We start from the raw sequence: 21,814 nt of genomic DNA on the forward strand, positions 1-21,814 counted from the left end.
CTGAGAAGAAATGCCGAAAGAAACTCATTCAAACAATGTTGGTCCCTATCATGCCAGAAGGGCTTACCATTTTTTAAATATAAATTTATGTATAATTTTTTATCACTAATATAACAATGTAAGTACACAATAAAGTACATGGTCAAAAGGTAAAACATACTCGTATTAATCATAATACGATATTCCTTTCATCAGCACTTGATCACAATCATGTGATCAAGTGCTGATGAATATATATATATATGTATAATCAATTAACCAAACAAAAAAAAAACTTTTAATAAAAGATCGAGCTGACCAGTTCCCCCCGACAGCACCCGTTCACGAGTTGACGCGGGAGTCAGCCATCGCGAAGCTCAACCACAATAGAGGGAACCTCCCGACCCGATCCACGACGCCGCCACCGGTTTGAGTGTGCATGACATACTCGATCTCCATAATCTAACATAATAGATTTTTAACACTAGGTGTTCGATGTCTGTCTGATTTTTCTTTATTTCAAGCAAGTTTAACCTTTTCTATTAAAATTATTTTCTAAATAATATGCCATACTGGTGATGGAGCTGGAATATCTTCGCGGGAAATTTGTAGAATTCTGTGATAAAAATGTGTAACTCCCATCAAGTGTTCGTACATTTTTATAACTACTAATACGTAAGAACGAAATTAAATATAAAACCTGATAAATTCTAATCTACAGATCCATTTTTATCTTAAGTGGCAACACTGCTTGGTTTTTCTGTATATACATACAGATATTTCAATACATTTTTGTGAATATGTATTTTTATGAATCCATAAGATATAATTGAAGTGACATGAAGTGACAAGCTTTCTTGTCTTTTTATGTATTTTTCTGCAGATATTTAAATATCTAAAATACAGAAAAAAAAACAATCTTATTATGAATCGATAAAATATAATTGAGGTGAAGTGACAACCCTGCCCATGCCAATTCCAACACAACTATGATATTGTTCATCAATTTGTTCGTCTCGTGTAAACTTAATGAGTTACGTTGATTTATTGAACTGCTGGGTTCAGATTTTATGATGCCGTCGCTTCGCATAACATAGCGCGACTTATTTTTTATTGCAATGTATTACATTGTATGCACATCGATGCATTTTCAATTGCAACTCGTTTAAATATTGGATTGTATTCTACTCGTATAATCGAGCTGCGCCTTGTGGCGATGCTTCCGTGGGAATAGTATGGTTGTCCGTCGGTTCCTCAACATATGTATTACTGAGTCGAATGCTGGCTACAGTACTTGTAATTATCGAGTAAGACACTTGGTATAGCACAGTGAATTCTTGGGGGAATATCTTGTTTTTAATACTGAAAAGAATATTTCTAATTATTCTAATTTTAAAATTACCGGGCGGGTCGCTATTTACATTCGTTTCATAATTTTAAATTATGCATTACGACGATTTGTGACGGTGATTTTTAAGTACAATTTCAAATTATGATTCTAAACATGTTCATCACTATATGTTCATGCTATAAATGTTTATATTTCAATTTTTTACAAGTTCACTGTGTGCGACAAGTTGGCAGGTCAATATCGGAATAGTGGTCCTCCAATTCCACGCTCGTGGTCAAGAGTTATGCGGCATAGGCTACTACCTCATTGAGTTTTTACACTTTGCCAGTTTGTTTACTTACAACAAATATGATTTCTCAATTTTTCCACTAAAATAATCTTAGAAATGAAAAAGGTTCTGGAACGGATTGCAAATTGCAAAGGGAAAAAATGTTGAATTAAATAAAATTTGAAGCAAATATTTTACCTAAATGGGAGACGATCTAAATTGCACATTGACATTTAAAAAAATATTTTCCATATAAAGAGGATTTATCACTAATAATTTGCTTTATTACTAATTTCTGTTGCCCCACACTCCCACTGCGTAGGGATATCAACTTTTTGCAATTAATTAGATGCAATTCAACGGACGCATAAAGCTGTTACAATAAATAGGACTCAAACTTGGTCTGTCTGTGTAAATCAGACACCCACCACGCATAATCGCCTCTAGGGCTGGGTGTACTTACAATATGTCCGTTTGTCAGTGGTGGTTTCGAAAAAAATACGTATTTTCATATTGGGACTGGCTTTTATAGTATTAACAATTATGGTTTGGAATCCGACAAATGAAACACATTGGGCCAAACTTTTGAAATGATAAGAGCTGGACAGGGGCCTAGTATGTTACTGTCCTCAATATAAAATTACGAGTGACAACTATTCTAGGACTTATGACGCTAAGAAAAATAAGCATGTGTAGAGGCCTTCCTCTACTAACATGAATTGTCTCCTTCTGGGATCTAGATCAAATTAAAGATGCTTTCCAGGACGACGTATTTATTTCACATTCACACATATAGTCACAATAGACACAGTTTACGTAAGAAGGTTTACAATCACACTGCACTGGAGGAGTACTACGAACGCCCTGTGCCGTATGAGGTCCGGTGACGACTGGGGTTCTAGTCGCACGCTAAACTAGACTGCGATAATATTATTGCTGACATAACAAATGTGTCCCTACACATGTAAAATATCCTATTCTATATAAGAGACAGCCCTGGCTATCCACCTTGCCGCGAGCACATGGATTAACATTAGCGCTGTGTCGCATAACTCTAGATTTTTCAAACAGGACGATGCTTTTGTATATGGCATTACTCAGGCATTACTACTACAATTTTTTTTCACCTGTACACAACAAAAAATTAAGAAAATAAAAAAATGATTGTAATCTTTTGGGTACTGTTTTTTGGGCGTCAGATTGGAAAAATACGTTTTGTAGGTATGCGACAGGTGTACAGGTGCAGTAAAGACAGTAGAGCTCCAAACCCAGGTGATCACCAATGTATACCTAGGTTAAAACGTGATCTTAATTTTTCTATTCCATTTCAATTACTAAAAAGTGGCACGTTCAAAAATTATGATTAAGAAGCAAAGGCAAACAGAGCTAATCCGTCAAGTGACTCACAATACAGGCAACTGACAATCGGCTAAATTGAATAGTCAAATTCTCCGCTGACGGCGTTGGTTGCGCTTGCGCAGTGGCAAAAAATTCGAACCCGTGACTCGGGGTCGATGACTCATAACATTTTTTTTTTTAAATTCTTTATACTTTTTGCTCTAAGCATTAAATATTAAATGATAAATAACTGTTGGTCCGTGCCGCGTGCTACTCCATTTGCGTGGTGTTCTTTATGTATGGAAATGTTGTTAGGCGGTCGTGATGAATGTGATAGTCATCAAAATCAAAAATCAAATTAAAATTCATTTATTCTCTCTCACAAATACTTAAATCTAGTACATTATTAAAGCTATAATCATGTATGATAATGCACAGGATTGTGAGAGACTGATGTCCGTTAAAACTATTCCAATGATGCGGCTTTTCCTTCCGGATTCCGTCGCCGGCGCCGGTTCTCGGTATTCCATTGGAATAATGTTTGATTCGGGGGGCGGAGTAGATCTGTTACATGGAATCCCAGACCCAGTGACTTCAGAGCATAGTCATACTGACTGCAAAGTATTTCTGACAAAAAATTACATTCAATATTTAGCTATTCTCGTATTATCAGTTTTGAATTTCTGTCAGTATAGGAAATTAAAACTTATGTTCCTAAAATCAAATGCCAAAATTTCAATTGGAAATTAAGCTTCAGAACGTATTCAGATATTTTTTTTGCGTAACTGTCAAGTACTAACCGTAGTTGGCAATCGTAATAACATTTTTTAAACACATCTGTCATTCGCTGTCTATCTCTCGGAATATGATGGATCCATCGGCATTCGTTCCTGTCCGTGTGAACAGGCATAATAACTTAATGAATGTGGTCGTTGACACCACGTTCTAAATTGTAAAGCTTAAATATCATACTGAAAAAACTTATTAAAACATCAATTCGTTGAGTTAAAGATCTTATAAGTTTTTTTCTGATTTTAACGACATTTAAAAATTATATATAGATTTTTCACTCCCCCAATCTCCCTTCAGCTCCATGATGTAGAAGTCTATGTACTTTAAAAGTGGGTTGCACCGTCAACATCGACGTTAACTTTAACGTGTGCAGAAAAACGCAAAGTACGCCATTTTGTCTAAATGTCAGTGGCGCACACGTCAAAGTGGACTGGTGGACATACCTTTAGTATATATTTTCCGCCTTTTCATCAAAATCCGTTCAATAGAATTGATGATGATTGAGCACTAAACATCCGTACATGATGGGTAAAGTCGCTGGGAAGAGAAAGGTTGGAGGAAGGAAAAAATGTTGGTTGCGGAACATCCGAGAATGGACCGGGATAGCGAGCGCAGCTGAGCGCTCCACTTTTCAATTGTGCTTTGTGTAATTCTGTGTTTTATTTTGTGTTTTTAGTCTGGTTGTGTATTGTGTTGTTGTTTTACAAATAAATGTTTTATCTATCTTCGACGACCTCGGTGGCGCAGTGGTAAAGTTCTTGCCACTGAACCGAGAGGTCCCGGGTTCGATCCCCGGTCGGGTCATAATGGAAAACGATCTTTTTCTGATTGGCCCGGGTCTTGGATGTTTATCTATATATGTATTTGTTATAAAATATAGTATCGTTGAGTTAGTATCCCATAACACAAGTCTCGAACTTACCTTGGGGCTAGCTCAATCTGTGTGGTTTGTCCTAATATATTTATCTATTTATCTATCCATTTTCACCATGCTAATCGCTGATCACTAGTTGGAGAGGCACCACATAGAAGATGATCCGGTACACACATTTTTGATGAATATTTCCGAGTTATGCCCAATATCCTCATATTTTATTAAATATTTTGTAAATAAAACCACCAGCAATTTTTTAAATAAAACATAAAATCAGAAGATTTTTTTGGAAATAGATAAGTTCAGAGTTGGATCTGTAATGGACCAGTGTTGAAAAGTGCTTTTGTTTCCGAGTGTAATTTTTAAGATGTAGACATTTTAAAAATATTTTGTAAATCTGTGTTTTCTCTGACTTTGTAAACCTAAACAAACCTACATTATATAAAACATACAAAAGTGCTTCTGACAAACCTTTACACAAATGTCCCTATAAAAATTATATAAACGGTTTTTGTGACCATAAAGTTAAAAAATACCTTGTCTTTGAAACCGTAGACAATGTAATCATAAGAATTTTCAAATATTCAATTTTTATATTCCCACGTTTAAAGCTTAATTATAAAAAAATAAAAACAATTTTATTGTATTCGGCCAGTGTTTCTGTTTACTTATTATAGAAAAAAAAAACGATCTTACCTCATATAACTCAAAACACATAACTCCATTATTTAAGCATGGCTATATTTAGACAGCCGATAACTCAGTGTTGCCCACATTTAGCTATTTAGGGCCTTAACATTTAAGTTATCTAAATTTATGTTATATGAATTATGAGGCGTTGCGAACTTAGCAAATATTGCGGAAATCATTGCTTGCAGTTAACTGTAGATTGTGTGGATAGAACAGTGCAAATAAACTGTAGTTTCGATGTAAGCAATATTTTGAAAAATCATGCGGTATTTTGAAAAAAATTAATTACATCTGTATGTTGCATGTTAAAACCAAATAATTCAAATCCTCTTTATATTCGTTCTTTTTTTTATTCTCGATTTTAGTTAATATAGCTATGATTTGATATTATCGTATCATGGCTGAAGGTCGTGGTAATTACGTCGAATAAAACACAACAACTTTCTTGGCATTATTAATAGTTTGCCATTGCCTTCTTCAATTCACACACAAGTCGATAATCACGTGTGCCGGTTTCCTCACGATGTTTTCCTTCGAGGGACTTTATTAAAAAAAATGTTTCACTAAGTATTGAAAATGCAAAAGATACGGAATTGTGTTCACGTCTCCGCGTGGCTCACGCTTCTGACATTACGATATTATTTATAGTGGTCGATAACAGTTTCCTAATCGGGCCCAAAATCGACAAATGGAAGCGATTTGTACGAGCCTCCACTAACATTGGTTTTACTTGAAAGGCTCGTAAATGAAATGCAACTAAAGCCCATATATAGGAGTTTAAATAATTCGTGTAGTCAGTTTCATGGATTTGATTAATGGTTATAGGAATACAATGACGAGTAACAACGTTTATTTCTGCTAATTTTTATACATTATATAATAAGAAATGCATTTAAAAAGCAAATATTTGTGATGCAAAATCTTATTTTTCAATCACAAAATCTTAGTTGCATTTTAGCCAAGTACGAGACGGCATTTCCCGCCAATTGACACATTTATCATCGGCGCGACAAGGCCGCGCGCGCTGCGCCCACGCACCTAATCGTGCCTAACTTAACGTCCTAGGTGAGCGGCAAACGCAACTCCAGGCAGAGCGACGCGTTAAGAGGTCCTCCTCTTAACGCGTTTTTCTCCTAAAAAGTTTTATCTAATATACACTATTGGCGTTTACCACTAGCGCAGTGGCGAATGCATGTGTTTTTCTAATTCTATTTCGTTAAAATCGTCACTTGTGACCTACATTCCCGTAATCACTTATACTCTGACAGCGTCGCGTCGCGTCGTGCAGCATTCCGTCGCTCAACTAGGACGCCGGGTAATCGAGTGTAATCGCCGATCTAACGGACGGTTAAACCCGTCGATGGTCCATTAAGCTTATGAACAAGAATGAATCGAAGCCGTAATATACCTAAGTATTACCATTACATTACGGTCTTTGGCGATGGGTTAAAGAACTTGCCTTTAGAACAAGTTCTATCAGATTTTGTCGTGAAATGATAATGATGAGATCTGATGAGAGTTACCTATGATAGAATAGAGTATGTTTGGTTAGTCTAGTTAAATTAATAAAATTTAGGTTTAAGTGACGCCCTGCAAGCGCACAGGAAACAAGTGCAGCAAGTTTCCACTGTTTTTAATGACTCACATATTATAATAGAGAAATCAAAGTGTATTTATAAGGAAATTACCGTGGAAGACTTGACCATGACCACACCTGCCATTGGATCCACGAACGGACACAGCCTCAATTTAGCATCAAATACAACTTTTACGATTAAATTCATCAAAACAACCCGTGAAGCACACTTCAAACCTGTCTCATAACTAGTTTCGTCAGTAACGGTGTGCTTAATCCTGCGCATACGTCACACAATTAATTTATGATAAGAAGCACCGTTGACAAATTCTGCAAACGAGTTGCAAACGGGACCCCTGACACAGATTCCGCACAGGATAAGATAATCTAGGCATGCGGCAGCCAAGGTCATAAACCCGAGCCTTGAATTATGGATGTGTGGTCTACTTTACACGTGGAATTCACTAGCTGTTTCCCGCGTAAACTCTTTAGCCTGATACAGTTCAAGTGCAGTCTAACAAATTTTAAACTTTCGCGTTGCACTGTTAATTGTTACAGTTTTTAAACGCGCACATAGCATGTGTGTTACGCGCAAACGGCGACCATAACGTTGCCTGGACGAAACTCTTGGAGAATCGCAAGAAAAATATAGTTATATATATAAATAGTCATATATATAAATAGTTATATATATAAATTGAGTTGAGCATAATTTCTTCATAGTCGTATTCCTCATGGCTGAGGGTCGTGGTTATTACGTGGAATGAAACACACACAACAACTTTCTTGGCATTATTAATGGAGTGGTTTGCCATTGTCTTCTCCATTTCACACACAAGTTAATAAGAATCAACCAGTCTGCAGGTTTCCTCACGATGTTTTCCTTCACAGGAAGCAAGTGGCGTCTGATTGGTATACAAACTCATGTGGCACGAGTAGGATTCGAACCTGGGACCTATCGATCCACATGCGTGTCTTAACCATTACACCACCACTGCTACTGAGCATAATGCACGTCCCGTAAACTAGCCAGAAGCGTAAAATATATCAAATCAAAGGGAACATGGTAACCATACATTTATTAATATAATCGATATACGCTACGTCTAATTACCTTATCTAATTCCCGAATTAATGATGTGATTAAATGCGAAACATCAAACAACAGCAAAAATCATATGACAGGCGTATAGTTAACAGCCCCGTGGTAAACCGCCATAATTTTAGTGATAATTCTAATTGACAGGGTGAATCCTGTTTCAGAGGTGGGATGGCGTACGGCGCGCACCGTTGCTTGGGAGATGTATGGCTGACCCGTGCACCTTGGTAATAGAACAGGGACATGTAATTATAGTAACTTACAGCTTATAGCCTATCGGTTAGTGTTGTTCAATTAGTTGGGTGTCTCTGTGAATTACTTAGTTTATAAATTAGATTATATACATGTTAGCATTTAGGATAGGTGGGACCGTCAACTTCAATGTTAACTTTAACTTGGGCAGAAAAACGCAAAGTACGCCATTTTGTCTAAACGCGCATGTTACAATCAACGTCAAAGTTGACGGTGCAACTGACCTAGTGACCTTAAAAGTTACATGAAATCAACCTTTGGAAAATTCAATAATTTTAATCCAGTTTATTTCAAGTAAATTTTAAGTTGTCAGAACATTTTTTTTAAACATGAGACAAAAGTCATACTTTGTACTTTACAATAACTATATTAGTTCATATTTCACATCATTCGAAAATTCCATAATTTGGTGTTTTAATATTCGTATAGACAATTTGTATTTTTCCGGGATGTGGTCTGGACATCGACATCACACGAAATGTCGGGACAATCCCGACGATTCCCGACCATCTGGCAACTCTAGTAGCTGCAAAAGCTAAAATTGAATTAATTAATATCCATTCTAATCAAACAGACAATACAAAACATAACATCGTGATGTAGGTCAATTTGATTGCATGGATGAATAACAAAACAAATCCTATTTGCATTACAAGATTTTATTGAGTAGTATTGTTCAACCAGTATTGTATCCAAGAGTCTAGATTTACACATCCTCCTGTTTAAAGCTATAATATAGCGTAAATTCCTATAAGGGCGGTCAACCGGTCGTAACTCAGGCCGTAAAGGTTGCCTCTAACGGGCCTTAATTAGCTAACTTCAACTATCCTGTGTCCGCCACAGACATGTAATAGGCTAGATAGTGTCATTTAATTCATTCATTTCTAACCTACGATGAATGAAATTCCCGTATGCAACAAAACACTATTTGATTACTCAATTCGATAACTTGTATATTCCTAATATGCTTGTTTGCGAGATGGCAAGTGCCATCACTGCACACAATACAGGCACTGTTGTGATTCAAATTCAAATTCAAATCATTTATTCAGAAATTAGACCTTCACAGGCACTTTTTCTCGTCAATCTTTATATTTATAGTTATTTTTCACAAGCTACAAACTACTGTAATGCCATCGGCAAACGGTTCGCTAAAGTTGGCGGTTACATTGCTGGTTTTCCCTTGCGGTAACATAATCTCACTTAAAAAATACGCAATGTCCGTCGGTTACATTCGCGTTGTCATCTGTCTGCGTTTGTAAATAGTGTACAGCCAACTTAGGCTCTTTGTTTGCACACAAGGGCCACCGAAATATTTTTATAATTTCATTTATTTCTTGAAGAAAAAACAAATAAAAAAAACGTTATAAGAGATTATGCCACACTAAATAAACAATTTTAGTAGAAATTATTACAATTTTCTATACTACAATGTGTTCACAGTTGACTAAACGGATTTTGGTGGCCACTGTTTTCGTTTTAGTCAACTGTGACTACATTATGTGATGGAAAAGTCGCTGAAAAATAAAAGAAATTGATAAAAAAGTGAATTTGCGTTAGTGTGTCTTAACAGGGCAGGTTCCGTCGCACTGAATGCGGCATCTATCCTTATTTAAATCTGTGGTAATTCTCAACTATTCTGTGTCCGCCTGGAGATTTACAAGCTCTGCGGGGCCGCACCTGTCCGCTGAATGGGTTTACAGTTTTTAGACTTTTATGGCCCTTAAGTTGTAGTACCTAAGTGATCTATTGTAAATGAGTTATTTTCAATTTGTTTTCTTTGGAGAGGTACATATTACAGATTTCATATTGTTCCATCATAATAATCTCATATTCGTAACATTTAGATAAATTAACTCAAAATTTCAGCTCGATCAAAAATTGTGAGACCTAAATTTTTCGAGATATGTTATAGATAGATAACACCATATAAAGTTATATAAGTTTATTTCACGACAGCGGGGCGTCGGCCCGCGATCAGTGTAAAAATTGACTTTATGAGTTGCTTTCATTGACCACCACTTGCTTTAGGTGAAGGAAAACATGGTGAGGAAACCTGCACACTGGTTGACTGTTTAAGTTCACTAGGGTGTATGCGACTACTTGTAACCTAAACTAGATATCTGTAAGACAGATATCTTTATGCGACTTGAATAAAATCTGACACAATATCACACTCAATAAAGTGTAAAAAGTAAGCTATAAAATTTTGATGATTCGGCTGTGATTTTACGACATAGCCGTCTGCTTGAAGACTTTCTTTCTTTAGGAAAATGGTAAAGAAAGCTAAATATACATCCGTTTGTCACGCCACGTAAGTAATATTAAATAACAACATTATCATAAGATTTAAGTGTCAAATGAATCAAGTCCTAAACATAATTATAGTTTTGGGGGCAAAATTAGCGTTGCAAATCCCATGGCTGTGAGTGGGTCGCTGTGGGTGTCTAGTTGGCTGTTGTATCTGAAGCATGCGCAGGAGTTATGCGCTTACGTCACTGGGAGTCCATGAAAGTTGGGAAAGTTGGTGTGTAGCGAATTGAACTGCAGTATTTTATGCTTGACTAGCGACCCGCCCCGGCTTCGCACGGGTGCAATATTATGCATGTTATATACATATAATCTATCTCTTGAATCACTCATTTAAATAACCTATTGGGCGAACCTAAAGCGCGGCCCTATTGCTCCGTCGTCCTCGCGTTGTTTTGGCGTCAAATTGTATGGAGATTCGCCGTACGTCAAATCACGTTAATGTCAAAACCTATGGAAAAAACAACGGAGCCGCAACGCACTCAACGTAGTAATGAGACCTGGCCCTTAGGAATTGTTGAAAAAGTGGAAAATTTATTCATTTGAGGCATTTCCTCTATATGTCGCCATTTGCAAGGTCGTCAATCGACCTGTGTGTCGCCACACGGACGCCATCAATCGTCCGTGAGATAAAAAAAATTGTTACGCACATGTGGCTTGCGAGATGGAAAGTGGTCACCGCCCATGGACGCCAGCAACTCCGCTGTGTATTTTGCATACCCATTGTTTTGCAACAAACCATCTATTTACACTCTAGTGTCGTCCCATTCATTATGCTAATAGCAGAGTTGCTATTTCGCCGCACCCACGCGATTTTTACACCCAACGATATTTTTTTTATTTCAATTTCATGGCTCCATCGTTCGCCAAAACGATAATTTTGCCAGCGTCAAGGTCGAGATTGACACGGAATATACTATGTTATATACACGGAATATATACGAAACACGGTTCAGTGTGTAACCTAAAATATAAGTGTGTATATTATACATACATACATACGGATATAGGGGAGAGAGCTCGTTCGGTTTTGTGAATGGGCTGTCACTGTCACTATCACTGTCACTGTGACATAATGTGGTTTCTGCATTTATATGTGTGATCTGTGATTCATTATGTTTGTGTTGCTTGTGGGTGTATTGGCGTCAGTATATAGCAATTAATTTCTAAAATGTCTTCAGTTGTGACACAATTTCTCTGATGCAAGATTTTTAACGGCTTTTACTTGCTGCCGGTGGTGATAGAAATCTTTAATAATTGTACTCGTATGTAACTTGGTTGTTCTAGCTACGTAAGGTGACACTGGCCACTTTATAAGAATTACACAACATTTTGAATAAAAGAAGAAGAAAAATATAGGGCCACGGCGTTTCGTCGCATTTTAAAATCAAAAACATAGGTATTTAGATGCATCTGGCACAGAAGCGACAAAACATGGGAACAACATATTTAACATCTCTGTTTGTTTGTTATCCATAAGAAAGGAGATCAAAGTGGAAAAGGAATAAGAGATCGATGGAGGAAAGCACATCCAAGGAATTGCTATGAATTAATGAAACATCACCCTAACATCAAAGGCGTCCTTTGCTACTGCTAGACTAGGTCAAGGAGATTGATGTCAAGAAAATAGACTTCGGCAGCTAGTTTTTTATGTAAAATTTTAAATTATCCTTATCCTTACATATTATAAAACAAAGTCCTCTACTGCGTCTGTTTGTCTGTTCGCGATAAACTCAAAAAGTACTGATCGAATTTTCATGCGGTTTTCACCAATAGATAGTGTGATTTCTGAGGAAGGTTTAGGTGTATAGTTTATTATGTTTTTGCCGGAACGAGCGAAGCCGGGACGGGCCGATATTTAATAATAAAACTCAAATAGATTCTGGTAACAAAAGGTATAATTTGCCAGTGGTGTAGATTTAGCCATCGAAATGAAAAGATAAAGAAGGAGGTATATTGTGCCAGAGCTTAAAAAGAAGGGAGCGGACGTGTAAACTAACCTTTAAATTTCCATTTGGCAGATATTGCGCCATACCAGAGTCTCTTACCACAATTAAGAAGACAAGTGTGGACATGTAAACTGACCTTTAAACTTGCACTTGGCTGAAACTGTGCCATGCCAGGGGCTCAAGACCCATGCCACGCTTAAGAAGACAGTGTGGAAATGTGAACTGACCTTTGGTGTCGATGGGCGCGGGCGCTAGACTCGGGATCTCGGGCTGAGGAGGCTGCACACGCGGGCCGGGCCAGGTAGTGGTGCCTCCCGCGCAGTATCGCGCCCGGGCGCCCCCGCAGCCGTCCGCCACGTCGCGCAGGGTTGACGCGTCCGCTGAGTACTCTGCTGGACAATACATGGAGTTAGAACAGCGATAACAATATATATCTCTCTCTCATTTGCATGTGTTTTTCGGGGCCGTAACGCCAAGAAGCCCGGCGTAAATAAATAACCTTAAAAGTTTGAAGATTTCGCTGTTATTTTATTATTTTACTACCTGACGTCAACCCACTTTGGGAATGCTTTTGTTGCCGTGCGTATGCTAAGTGTATTGAGACATAAGTATTAAAAAAGGAGTAGTAATTAATTTGAAATCGATGTTGTCTATTATTATACCAAAGCTGCTATTATCCCGGATATACCTCCCGCCATTTGTAGATACATAAAATAATATACGCCGTTCTAAGAAATCCACGTTTATAAAATACATTTTGAAGGCAAGAACCATAATCACACGGCACTCAATAGTCACTAATTTGGTGTATTTCGTTGATATCATCTTGGACCTGCAAAGCTTACTAATAGGTACTTATCGGAGCTTACGGTAAATTGCCGGGTAGAAAGCCAAGCCCTTTGTCATTAGCAATTATATTTGCGATGGGCAAAATTGGCACAGAATAACAATTTTGCGGAAAGATAACTTGTGCACCAACCTATATGGTGAGAGGGGGGGGCGTCGCTGCTGTTAAATTTTGACAAAATAATTACATTTCAAACTGTTTGAATTTTTTTCGATTACTCTCTTGTTCACGTATTTCTTTGTAGGCTTTTTTTAAATAATGATGATAATAATGTAATAATTTTGATGATGGAACAGTAAAAGAGTGCTAGACGCGATTAGATTGATTAAAGTATACAATTTGACGACATATACTGAAGGATTCTAATTAAAACTGTCCAGTAGTCGAAACAAGTTCTATCTTAACTACAACAAGAAAATATTAAGCCACTACTTGGATGGAAGGCACCTTTAGAAGATGAATATTGGTATGATCTGAGAGTACAGCTATTGGATTATCCATACTTCCATATTTAAACTAATATTATAAATGCGAAAGTCTGTTTGTTCCGCTTTCGTTGTCTGGCTAAACCGCTGGACTGATTGTGATGAAATTTGCTAAGCTACTTTTTGTTTTAAAAATCATGTTTGTTCCTCTTTCGCCGAGAAATGAATGCGGGCGAAACCGCGGCCTAAAGCTAGTTGAATGATAAATCTGTACATTCTGTATGTTGTGAAATTGGTGAGATCAACCTAATGGCGTCGAGTTACGGCTAAACGTTTTGTGTGATCGAGTGGCCATCGAGAGATGGCGCTTATCATGGACGGAGTACTTTGTTGTTAATTCAGAATGGTTTAATTATGCCATCAAGTAAATCGCTATGGAGGAATCTGCTGTAACACTATCTCGATTATCATGAAAGGTTTCGTGAGAAATTAAAATATTGTGCCTAAAGAACAGTAAAAGTTCAAATTGTCCATTCGACTTATAAGATGATATACGTGCTAATGGTCCGAATATTAACTATGCCGAAAACCGCGCGATCTGGGCGAAAAAGTAGGAAAGAGGACCTAGGCTTTTCCGTTTAATTGGTTGAGGAACAACCTTTCAGATGCACGAGAAGATGTACTTACTTCTGGTGGTGGAAGACTGGAGCAAGCTGCCCGTCTGGCCCCCTGGAAAAGTCGCGTTGCGCTTGTGACGACCCTGGGGATAAATTATATAATCATTAATTCCATAAATTTTATCATTACACCATACCTATATCAGTTTATAGTATAATATTACAATAGCATTTCTGTCAGAGTTTGACGACCTCGGTGGCGCAGTGGTAAAGTTCTTGCCACTGAACCGAGAGGTCCCGGGTTCGATCCCCGGTCGGGTTATGATGGAAAACGATCTTTTTCTGATTGGTCCGGGTCTTGGATGTTTATCTATATATGTATTTGTTATAAAATATAGTATCGTTGAGTTAGTATCCCATAACACAAGTCTCGAACTTACTTTGGGCTAGCTCAATATGTGTGGTTTGTCCTCATTTATTTTTTTATTTTTTAGTTTAAGCACTCTTTTAAGATTGCATACAAATTAGATGAAGAAATATATTTCTTCATCTAATTTAAATTTATACTTCTAATGCATGATGCAGACCTGGTACAATCCTCGGCGAATACAAGTTGAACCAAAATGGCGACCGTGAGCGCTGGTTTAATTAGAGATAAAAGTGACATTTCGCGGTTACATTACCGCGAAATTAAAAATACTCGTTCATTTTTTCATAAATTATTATTACCACTAAAAACCCTTACTAATACTTTCATCTCTAATTAAATCTACGCTGACGGCCGCCATTTCGGTTCAACTTATGTGCCGAGGATGGTACGCAGATCAATTAATGAGACTCTCAGCACACTTGCTCTAAATTCATGTCTTCTTTCTTTTATTTCATAGTGAAAGTTTAAAAAATGATTAACAGAATATGCCACACTAGACTATAAAGAATTTTAGTTGAAAACATTATAATTTTCCATTGTATAATGTGGTCACAGTTTACTACATTGAAAACGGTGGCCACAAAATTCCTTTAAGTCTACTGTAACCACATTGTATTACAGAAAATTATAATACTTCATATATTGCTAAGAAATAGGATAGTAAATCTTTTAGGTGCCGCTATTGTGCGAGAAGTAATCGCCTTAACATAATAATATTGTTTTAAGCAAAATTAGAATTAGCTGAAATATTCTTGAGTCCGTTTCATCTTGATATTGATAAAACCACTTAACGGTTTTACTAAAAACGTTAACCACTTTAAACCACTTAAATTACTCTTAACCTTGGCTAAGTCGGATAAATTCATAATCTTAATTTTCGAGATGATACAAGTTATAGGATTGTAATAAATAATATATGTTATTAATTCACGGTCGGACCATAGTCCTTCATTGGGAGTTAAGAATCGTGATGTGTGCAGATAAAAGCGCTATAACATTGGTCATGACGATACTTAAGACTATTACAGCCTCACTAAAGAATTATGTCTAAATTACAGCACTTGTATAAAAGATATTTGAAAAAAGAATTAATTGATACTGGCAGCTAAAACAATTTTGAAATGGTCAGATTTTTATGAGAATAATTAATTTATTTATTAATCAATATCAATTTCAATCAATAGCATAAATTATACCAATTAATTAATTTATTTTATTTGTTATTTAATAAGTTAAAGATAGAAGATGACGCGCTTCGTAATCAAGTGATGCTCTTGAATCTTTGAGTTGAATAGACGAACCCATATACTTAAAAACAAATATCTGTAAATATAAGTTAAGTCCCGTGTGATTCCCAGAATTCTCAGACCACACACAACATACCACCGCTCAACAACATCAACTTAAAAATATCTCTATATTATCTCTCTCATCCGCATGTAGATTGCATTTTAGTCTGTGATGATTCGCCTTTTGATTTTATGACCGATCTTCAGCTTAACATCAACCCTCTTCGGGATGATGTTATTGCCTATCAATAGTTTATACGAGTCACCTCGTTCGACATTCATTAGTCATTCGCAGTTTTTAACCCCCGACGTAAAAAGAGGGGTGTTATAAGTTTGACCGCTAAGTGTGTCTGTCTGTGGCACCGTCAACGGGTGAACCGAATAGGCTGCGGTTTGTTTTATTTGATAGCTAACTTTTATGCGGTGGTTCTCAGATATGTTTAATCAAAATCGGTTCAGCCGCGAAATTAATATTGAAAATCGGGGTTTTTTTTAATTTGTCTAACAAATAAACTTGTATTAGAGCGCGAAGCAAACAGACGATAAATTTTCTAATGTTCAGTTAGTAAAGATTATATGGATATTCAGTATAAAACTAGGTCTGATCCCGGCCAGTTAGCTTAGAATAGCCGATGAAATTAATGACCCGTCTACCTTCTCCATCAGTTGTCTTAAAAGGCCATGAACTTTCTAACTGCATGCGAACTTGATGTATGGGAGTAGGCTCCTTAACTTGTTTGCGATTCGCGGAGAAAGCAAGCTTTTGTATGTACAGCACAGTGACATTAAGTTACCAAAATCCAATGAAAACTCGCCGCTATTGATATCTTATTTAGATCTATGATGAAATGGTGGGATTTGTAGTTGACTGTCCAACGAAAGCGGCGGTGGTTTAATGGTTAAGACGCCCGCCTGTGGATCGAAAGGCCCCAGGTTCGAATCTTACTCGTGCCATATTAGTTTGTATACTAATCTGACTCATGTAGTTCTCATCGACCACCACTTGCTTCCGGTGAAGGAAAACATCGCGAGGAAACCTGCACACTGGTTAATTATTATTAACTTGTGTGTGAAATGGAGAAGGCAATGGCAAACCACTCCGTTAATAATGCCAAGAAAGTTGTTGTGTGTGTTTAATTCCACGTAATGACCACGACCCTCAGCCATGAGGAACACGACTATGAAGAGAAGAGTCTTTCGAAAGACTTAAATTTGAAGCCTCCAGCATCAGGTTAAAAGCTTAAACTAATTTACAAGATGTTAGATTGTATTAATTGTAGGTACTATTTAAATTAAACTTTATACTTAAACAAAGGGAAATGTATGAAATTAAACTTTAGTCTCATAAAACTCTTTAATTGAAATGTTGATTAATTTTTATTTTTAACTTCAAAAAAGATAAAATAGAGAATGATTAAAACCAAATGTAGACAAAAACTTCGTGTGCGAAGACTTATTTAACTTTTTTATATAAATATTATTATTTTTGACATTACTTCTTCACGATACATTTCTTTCATTACAATAAATCGTTCATTTATACGAATTAAAACAAATTATTAAAACTCATTTAACCCAGTCACAAGATAGGATAATTGATTTAAGTTTTATTTTTATTATAATATTTAATTACAAGATGTTAGATTATTATTTATTTTATTTGGATTCAATAGAAGACAATGTACAACAATAACTGGGGAACGAACCATATAAATATATATAGTAGTAATATCTTATTGAATAATTCGAAGTTACATACATATGTATGTAGTGAGATTAAAGAAGTATGTAAAGTAAATGTGAAAGTGTCAAAATCAAAATCAAAACATTTATTCAGAAATTAGGCCTTTTTCACGTCATTTCCTAAATTAAATGTTTACCAAAAATGATGTTTACCAAAGCTACAAACTACTAGCATTTCGGAACGACCACTGCTGAGAAGAAATGCCGAGAGAAACAAACTCATTCAAACAGTGTTGGTCCCTATTATGCCAGAAGGGCTTACCATTTTTTAAATATAAATTTATGTGCAATTTTTTCAGTAATCATCAGTAATATAACATGTGTGTATTTACGTGTTAGTCCTTTCCATTAAAACTGAAGTGATTTTTTCGTTGAGTTGGAAGGAGAGTGACATAGGCCACTTTTCGGGCGGAGCCACGGCCAACAGCCAGTGTCATATATGTTTTAAACAGGTAACATTATAACGCGAACCTGATCTGCAGGTCCTGTTTAGGAGGAACGCGATAGAAAATGTTTAATTGTTTGAAAGCTATCGGCAGTCAAGTATGACGCCAGAGAAAAACCATACTTTTAATTGTTCCCGCCTCACAGGTCTGCGAGAAATCGGAAAAAGTCTAGTTTTACAGTTTCCGCGCTATTACAGTAAAACGAGGGGTAAATCTGGTCAAAATTTATAGTAGACTAGCACTTGCCCGCGGCTTCGCCCGCGTTAATTTTCCGGGATGAAAGGTACATCTACATACTTCAAACTACATGTAAGCAACATTTCAAGAAGGTTGGTTGAGTAGATAGAGCGTAGAGAGGTAACAAACAAACAACTGCTTACGCATTTATAATAATTAGTTAGGAATTGACGGTCACTTATTGAGTCGGCAATTAAATGGTTTTAGCATTACGATGTAATTTCAAAGTTTACAGTTTGTTTTATTAGGGTGTCTACGGGAGTTAATCAAGTTTTTTAATTGTAGGTACTATTTAAATTAAACTTTATACTTAAACAAAGGAAATGTATGAAATTAAACTTTAGTTAAATGCAAAAAGCCTCATAAAACTCTTTAATTAAAATGTTGATTAATTTTTATTTTTAACTTGAAAAAAGATAAAATTAAGAATGATTAAAACCAAATGTAGACAAAAACTTCGTGTACGAAGACTTATTTAACTTTTTTATATAAATATTCTTATTTTTGACATTACTTCTTCACGATACATTTCTTTCATTACAATAAATCGTTCATTTATACGAATTAAAACAAATTTATAGTGATTAAAACTCATTTAACCCAGTCACAAGATAGGATAATTGATTTAAGTTTTATTTTTAACATATTATTTAATTAATTAATTAAATGTATTAAGTCACGGAGCTGAGAACCAAATGGAATATTGAAATTGAGAAACAATACTTCAAATTCAAATCATTTATGCAGAAATTAGAAATACACAGGCACTTTTTTTTCGTAAATTTTTATATTTATAGTTATTTCTCACAAGCTACAAACTACTGGCATTTCGGAACGACCACTGCTGAGAAGAAATGCCGAAAGAAACTCATTTGAACAGTGTTGGTCCCTATCATGCCAGATCGGCTTACCATTATTGTTTCTTACAATGTTTTTTTTTCTAATAATATATAAAAGTACATAATGTACATAGTCAAAAGGTATACCAAAACAGGTTATGATTGTGATCCGAGTGCTGATACTTCTAGATCTAAAGTACACATAACCGAATGTTAACCGAGATATAATGAATCTACTATGATAAAGTACATGTACAATGGATACTCTGGAAACGATATTACGCACGTATTGTATCTTTTATTTACATTACATAAGTTGGTGATTTTGGGACATAGTATTATATCCTTCCTTAAAGAACAAGAAAAACCTGCGCCTACGCGTGTGGTGTTAATTAGTTGATTATTACCCTATCCTTACATTATATAAAACGATTATTATCTGCTGCGTCAGTCTGTCCACAATAAATCCAAAAATATTGCACGGATTTTCATGCGGTTTTCACCAATAGACAGTGTGATTCCTGAGGAAGGTTTAAGCGTATAGTTAATTATGTTTTTACCCGAGCGAAGAACGGACGTGCCGTTAGTTGATTTTAAAATCTCCATTTGCTAGCAAGCTTCTTGGTTGAAGAACAATAAATGGCGACGGGCACTATTAGCAGATCAGCTGATAGCCCAGGTTCGCTGAACTATAACTGATGGATTATGGCTATTAAATATGATTCTACTACTCTCTTACTTTGCCTAGCCATCCAATTTCGTTAAGATTGGTTCTCTTCGTCCTTTACCATTTCCGAAAAAATATTCTCCCGCGCTGGAAATCGAACTTAGGCACTTCAAATGGCGGAATCAGAGTTTATCACGACTGAGGTCTCTACTGTGTAAAAACTAGTAACAAGCTCGTGGAATTCACAGCTACAAATATCAAATTAAGTTTGTAAAAAAAAGGTGGCAATCAAAGCTGAAACCAGACGGACAAGTCGAGATAGTTCGTAAAATTAAAATGTGTGTTGATATTTTTTTATTGACAAGCTACACGGCGCCGGCGCATTCATTACAAAGTGCTTTATTACACACTAGCCGCGTCCCGGGGCTTTGCTTTCGCGAAAATATTGGAAAAACCTATGTCACCCACGGATTGAGCAGTTCCGAAGATAACACCACACACAAACTTACGTATGACATGAAAGTAAAGGGTTACCGCAGCCTATGCCAGGACACCTGCAATGCCATGGGTGTTGCCACACGCGCGTTGCCTTCTTTATGGCCTCGGGTCTTTTTCCACAGTAAGTACCCTGTATATATTACACCGCCTCTCTACAACACAACAATACAACCCAGTGGTACCTCACTTTCTTATGCCAAACAGCAGTCTGTTTGGCATAAGATAGTCAGGTAAATATACTTACATAGTACTATGAAGGCCTTGTGCCAAGTAGAGACTTGTCACAAGGTCATAATGATTTATTTATAAATTTTCTACGAGTTATTATTTATTTTTTTTCAAATTCTCAGCTAAGTGATAAATCATTATCACTTAGCTGAGATATTTGACAACCTCGGTGACGCAGTGGTAAGGTTCTTGCCACTGAACCGAGAGGTCCCGGGTTCGATCCCCGGTCGGGTCATGATGGAAAATGGTCTTTTTCTGATTGGCCCGGGTCTTGGATGTTTATTTATATATGTATTTATTATAAAATATAGTATCGTTGAGTTAGTATCCCATAACACAAGTCTCGAACTTACTTTGGGACTAGCTCAATCTGTGTGATTTGTCCCAATATATTTATTTATTTATTATTATTATTATTTATTAATGAAAGTCTCATCGCACCACACGAACCATATGTGGCCTTCACGAGGAGATATGTTTCCGTCGATACAGTTGCTCAGAGGTTTCCTTACTCCACATAAGGTATTATGATCCGATGTCCACTGTGTGACTATTGAAAATAAGGGCTAGTATACACCAGAGAAAAAGCTAGCAATAAAGAATAATAACCGCACACCAGTAGGAACTTGATTCGTATCTTTTCATACAAAATTTCCGAGTAAACATGTACAGTATGACAGTGCGCCTTAATGTGTTCAAGATTGGCCCAAATTTCCTGGACACATCAAAGGATCGAGATGGACGGTTTCTAAGTAATCCTCATTCGCTGGAAGTTTATTTGTCTGTGTCCTAATTCCAGTTCTCGGTAACTCCCGAATGAAGCCGAAATAGCACGATTGTTTTAGATTTGCTCTTGCGCAGTGCCATCTGTGTTCCTTGAATTTGGGGGACTTTAATGGGGTCGTGCACTGGTTGTTATTGTACCGATTTAGTGAAATTCATTGCAAGTTCGCTGTTATTACCATCGCGCACGGTTACTTGACATCTGTGCTTGACATGCAATAAATACAACGTATTCTCCATTAATTTCAATCAGAGTATATACTTAAATTATAATTTCGTGGGTCTGA

General features: G+C 36.5%; 1 protein-coding gene across 3 annotated transcripts in view; it reads right to left on the reverse strand.

Annotated features, from left to right (window-relative positions):
• Positions 1-21,814, reverse strand: part of osp (outspread) — a 274,832-nt gene that overhangs the window by 17,038 nt on the left and 235,980 nt on the right. For all 3 annotated transcript variants that reach the window (XM_053769380.2, XM_053769378.2, XM_053769379.1), the window contains 2 exons: positions 14,438-14,510; positions 12,706-12,867 (listed from right to left, as the gene is read on the reverse strand). In XM_053769380.2, the coding sequence (XP_053625355.1) occupies positions 12,706-12,867; positions 14,438-14,510 (235 nt within the window). The remainder of the gene's footprint in view (positions 1-12,705; positions 12,868-14,437; positions 14,511-21,814) is intronic.

Source organism: Plodia interpunctella, chromosome 3 (assembly GCF_027563975.2).
Source record: "Plodia interpunctella isolate USDA-ARS_2022_Savannah chromosome 3, ilPloInte3.2, whole genome shotgun sequence".
NCBI classification, from domain to species: Eukaryota; Metazoa; Arthropoda; class Insecta; order Lepidoptera; family Pyralidae; genus Plodia; species Plodia interpunctella.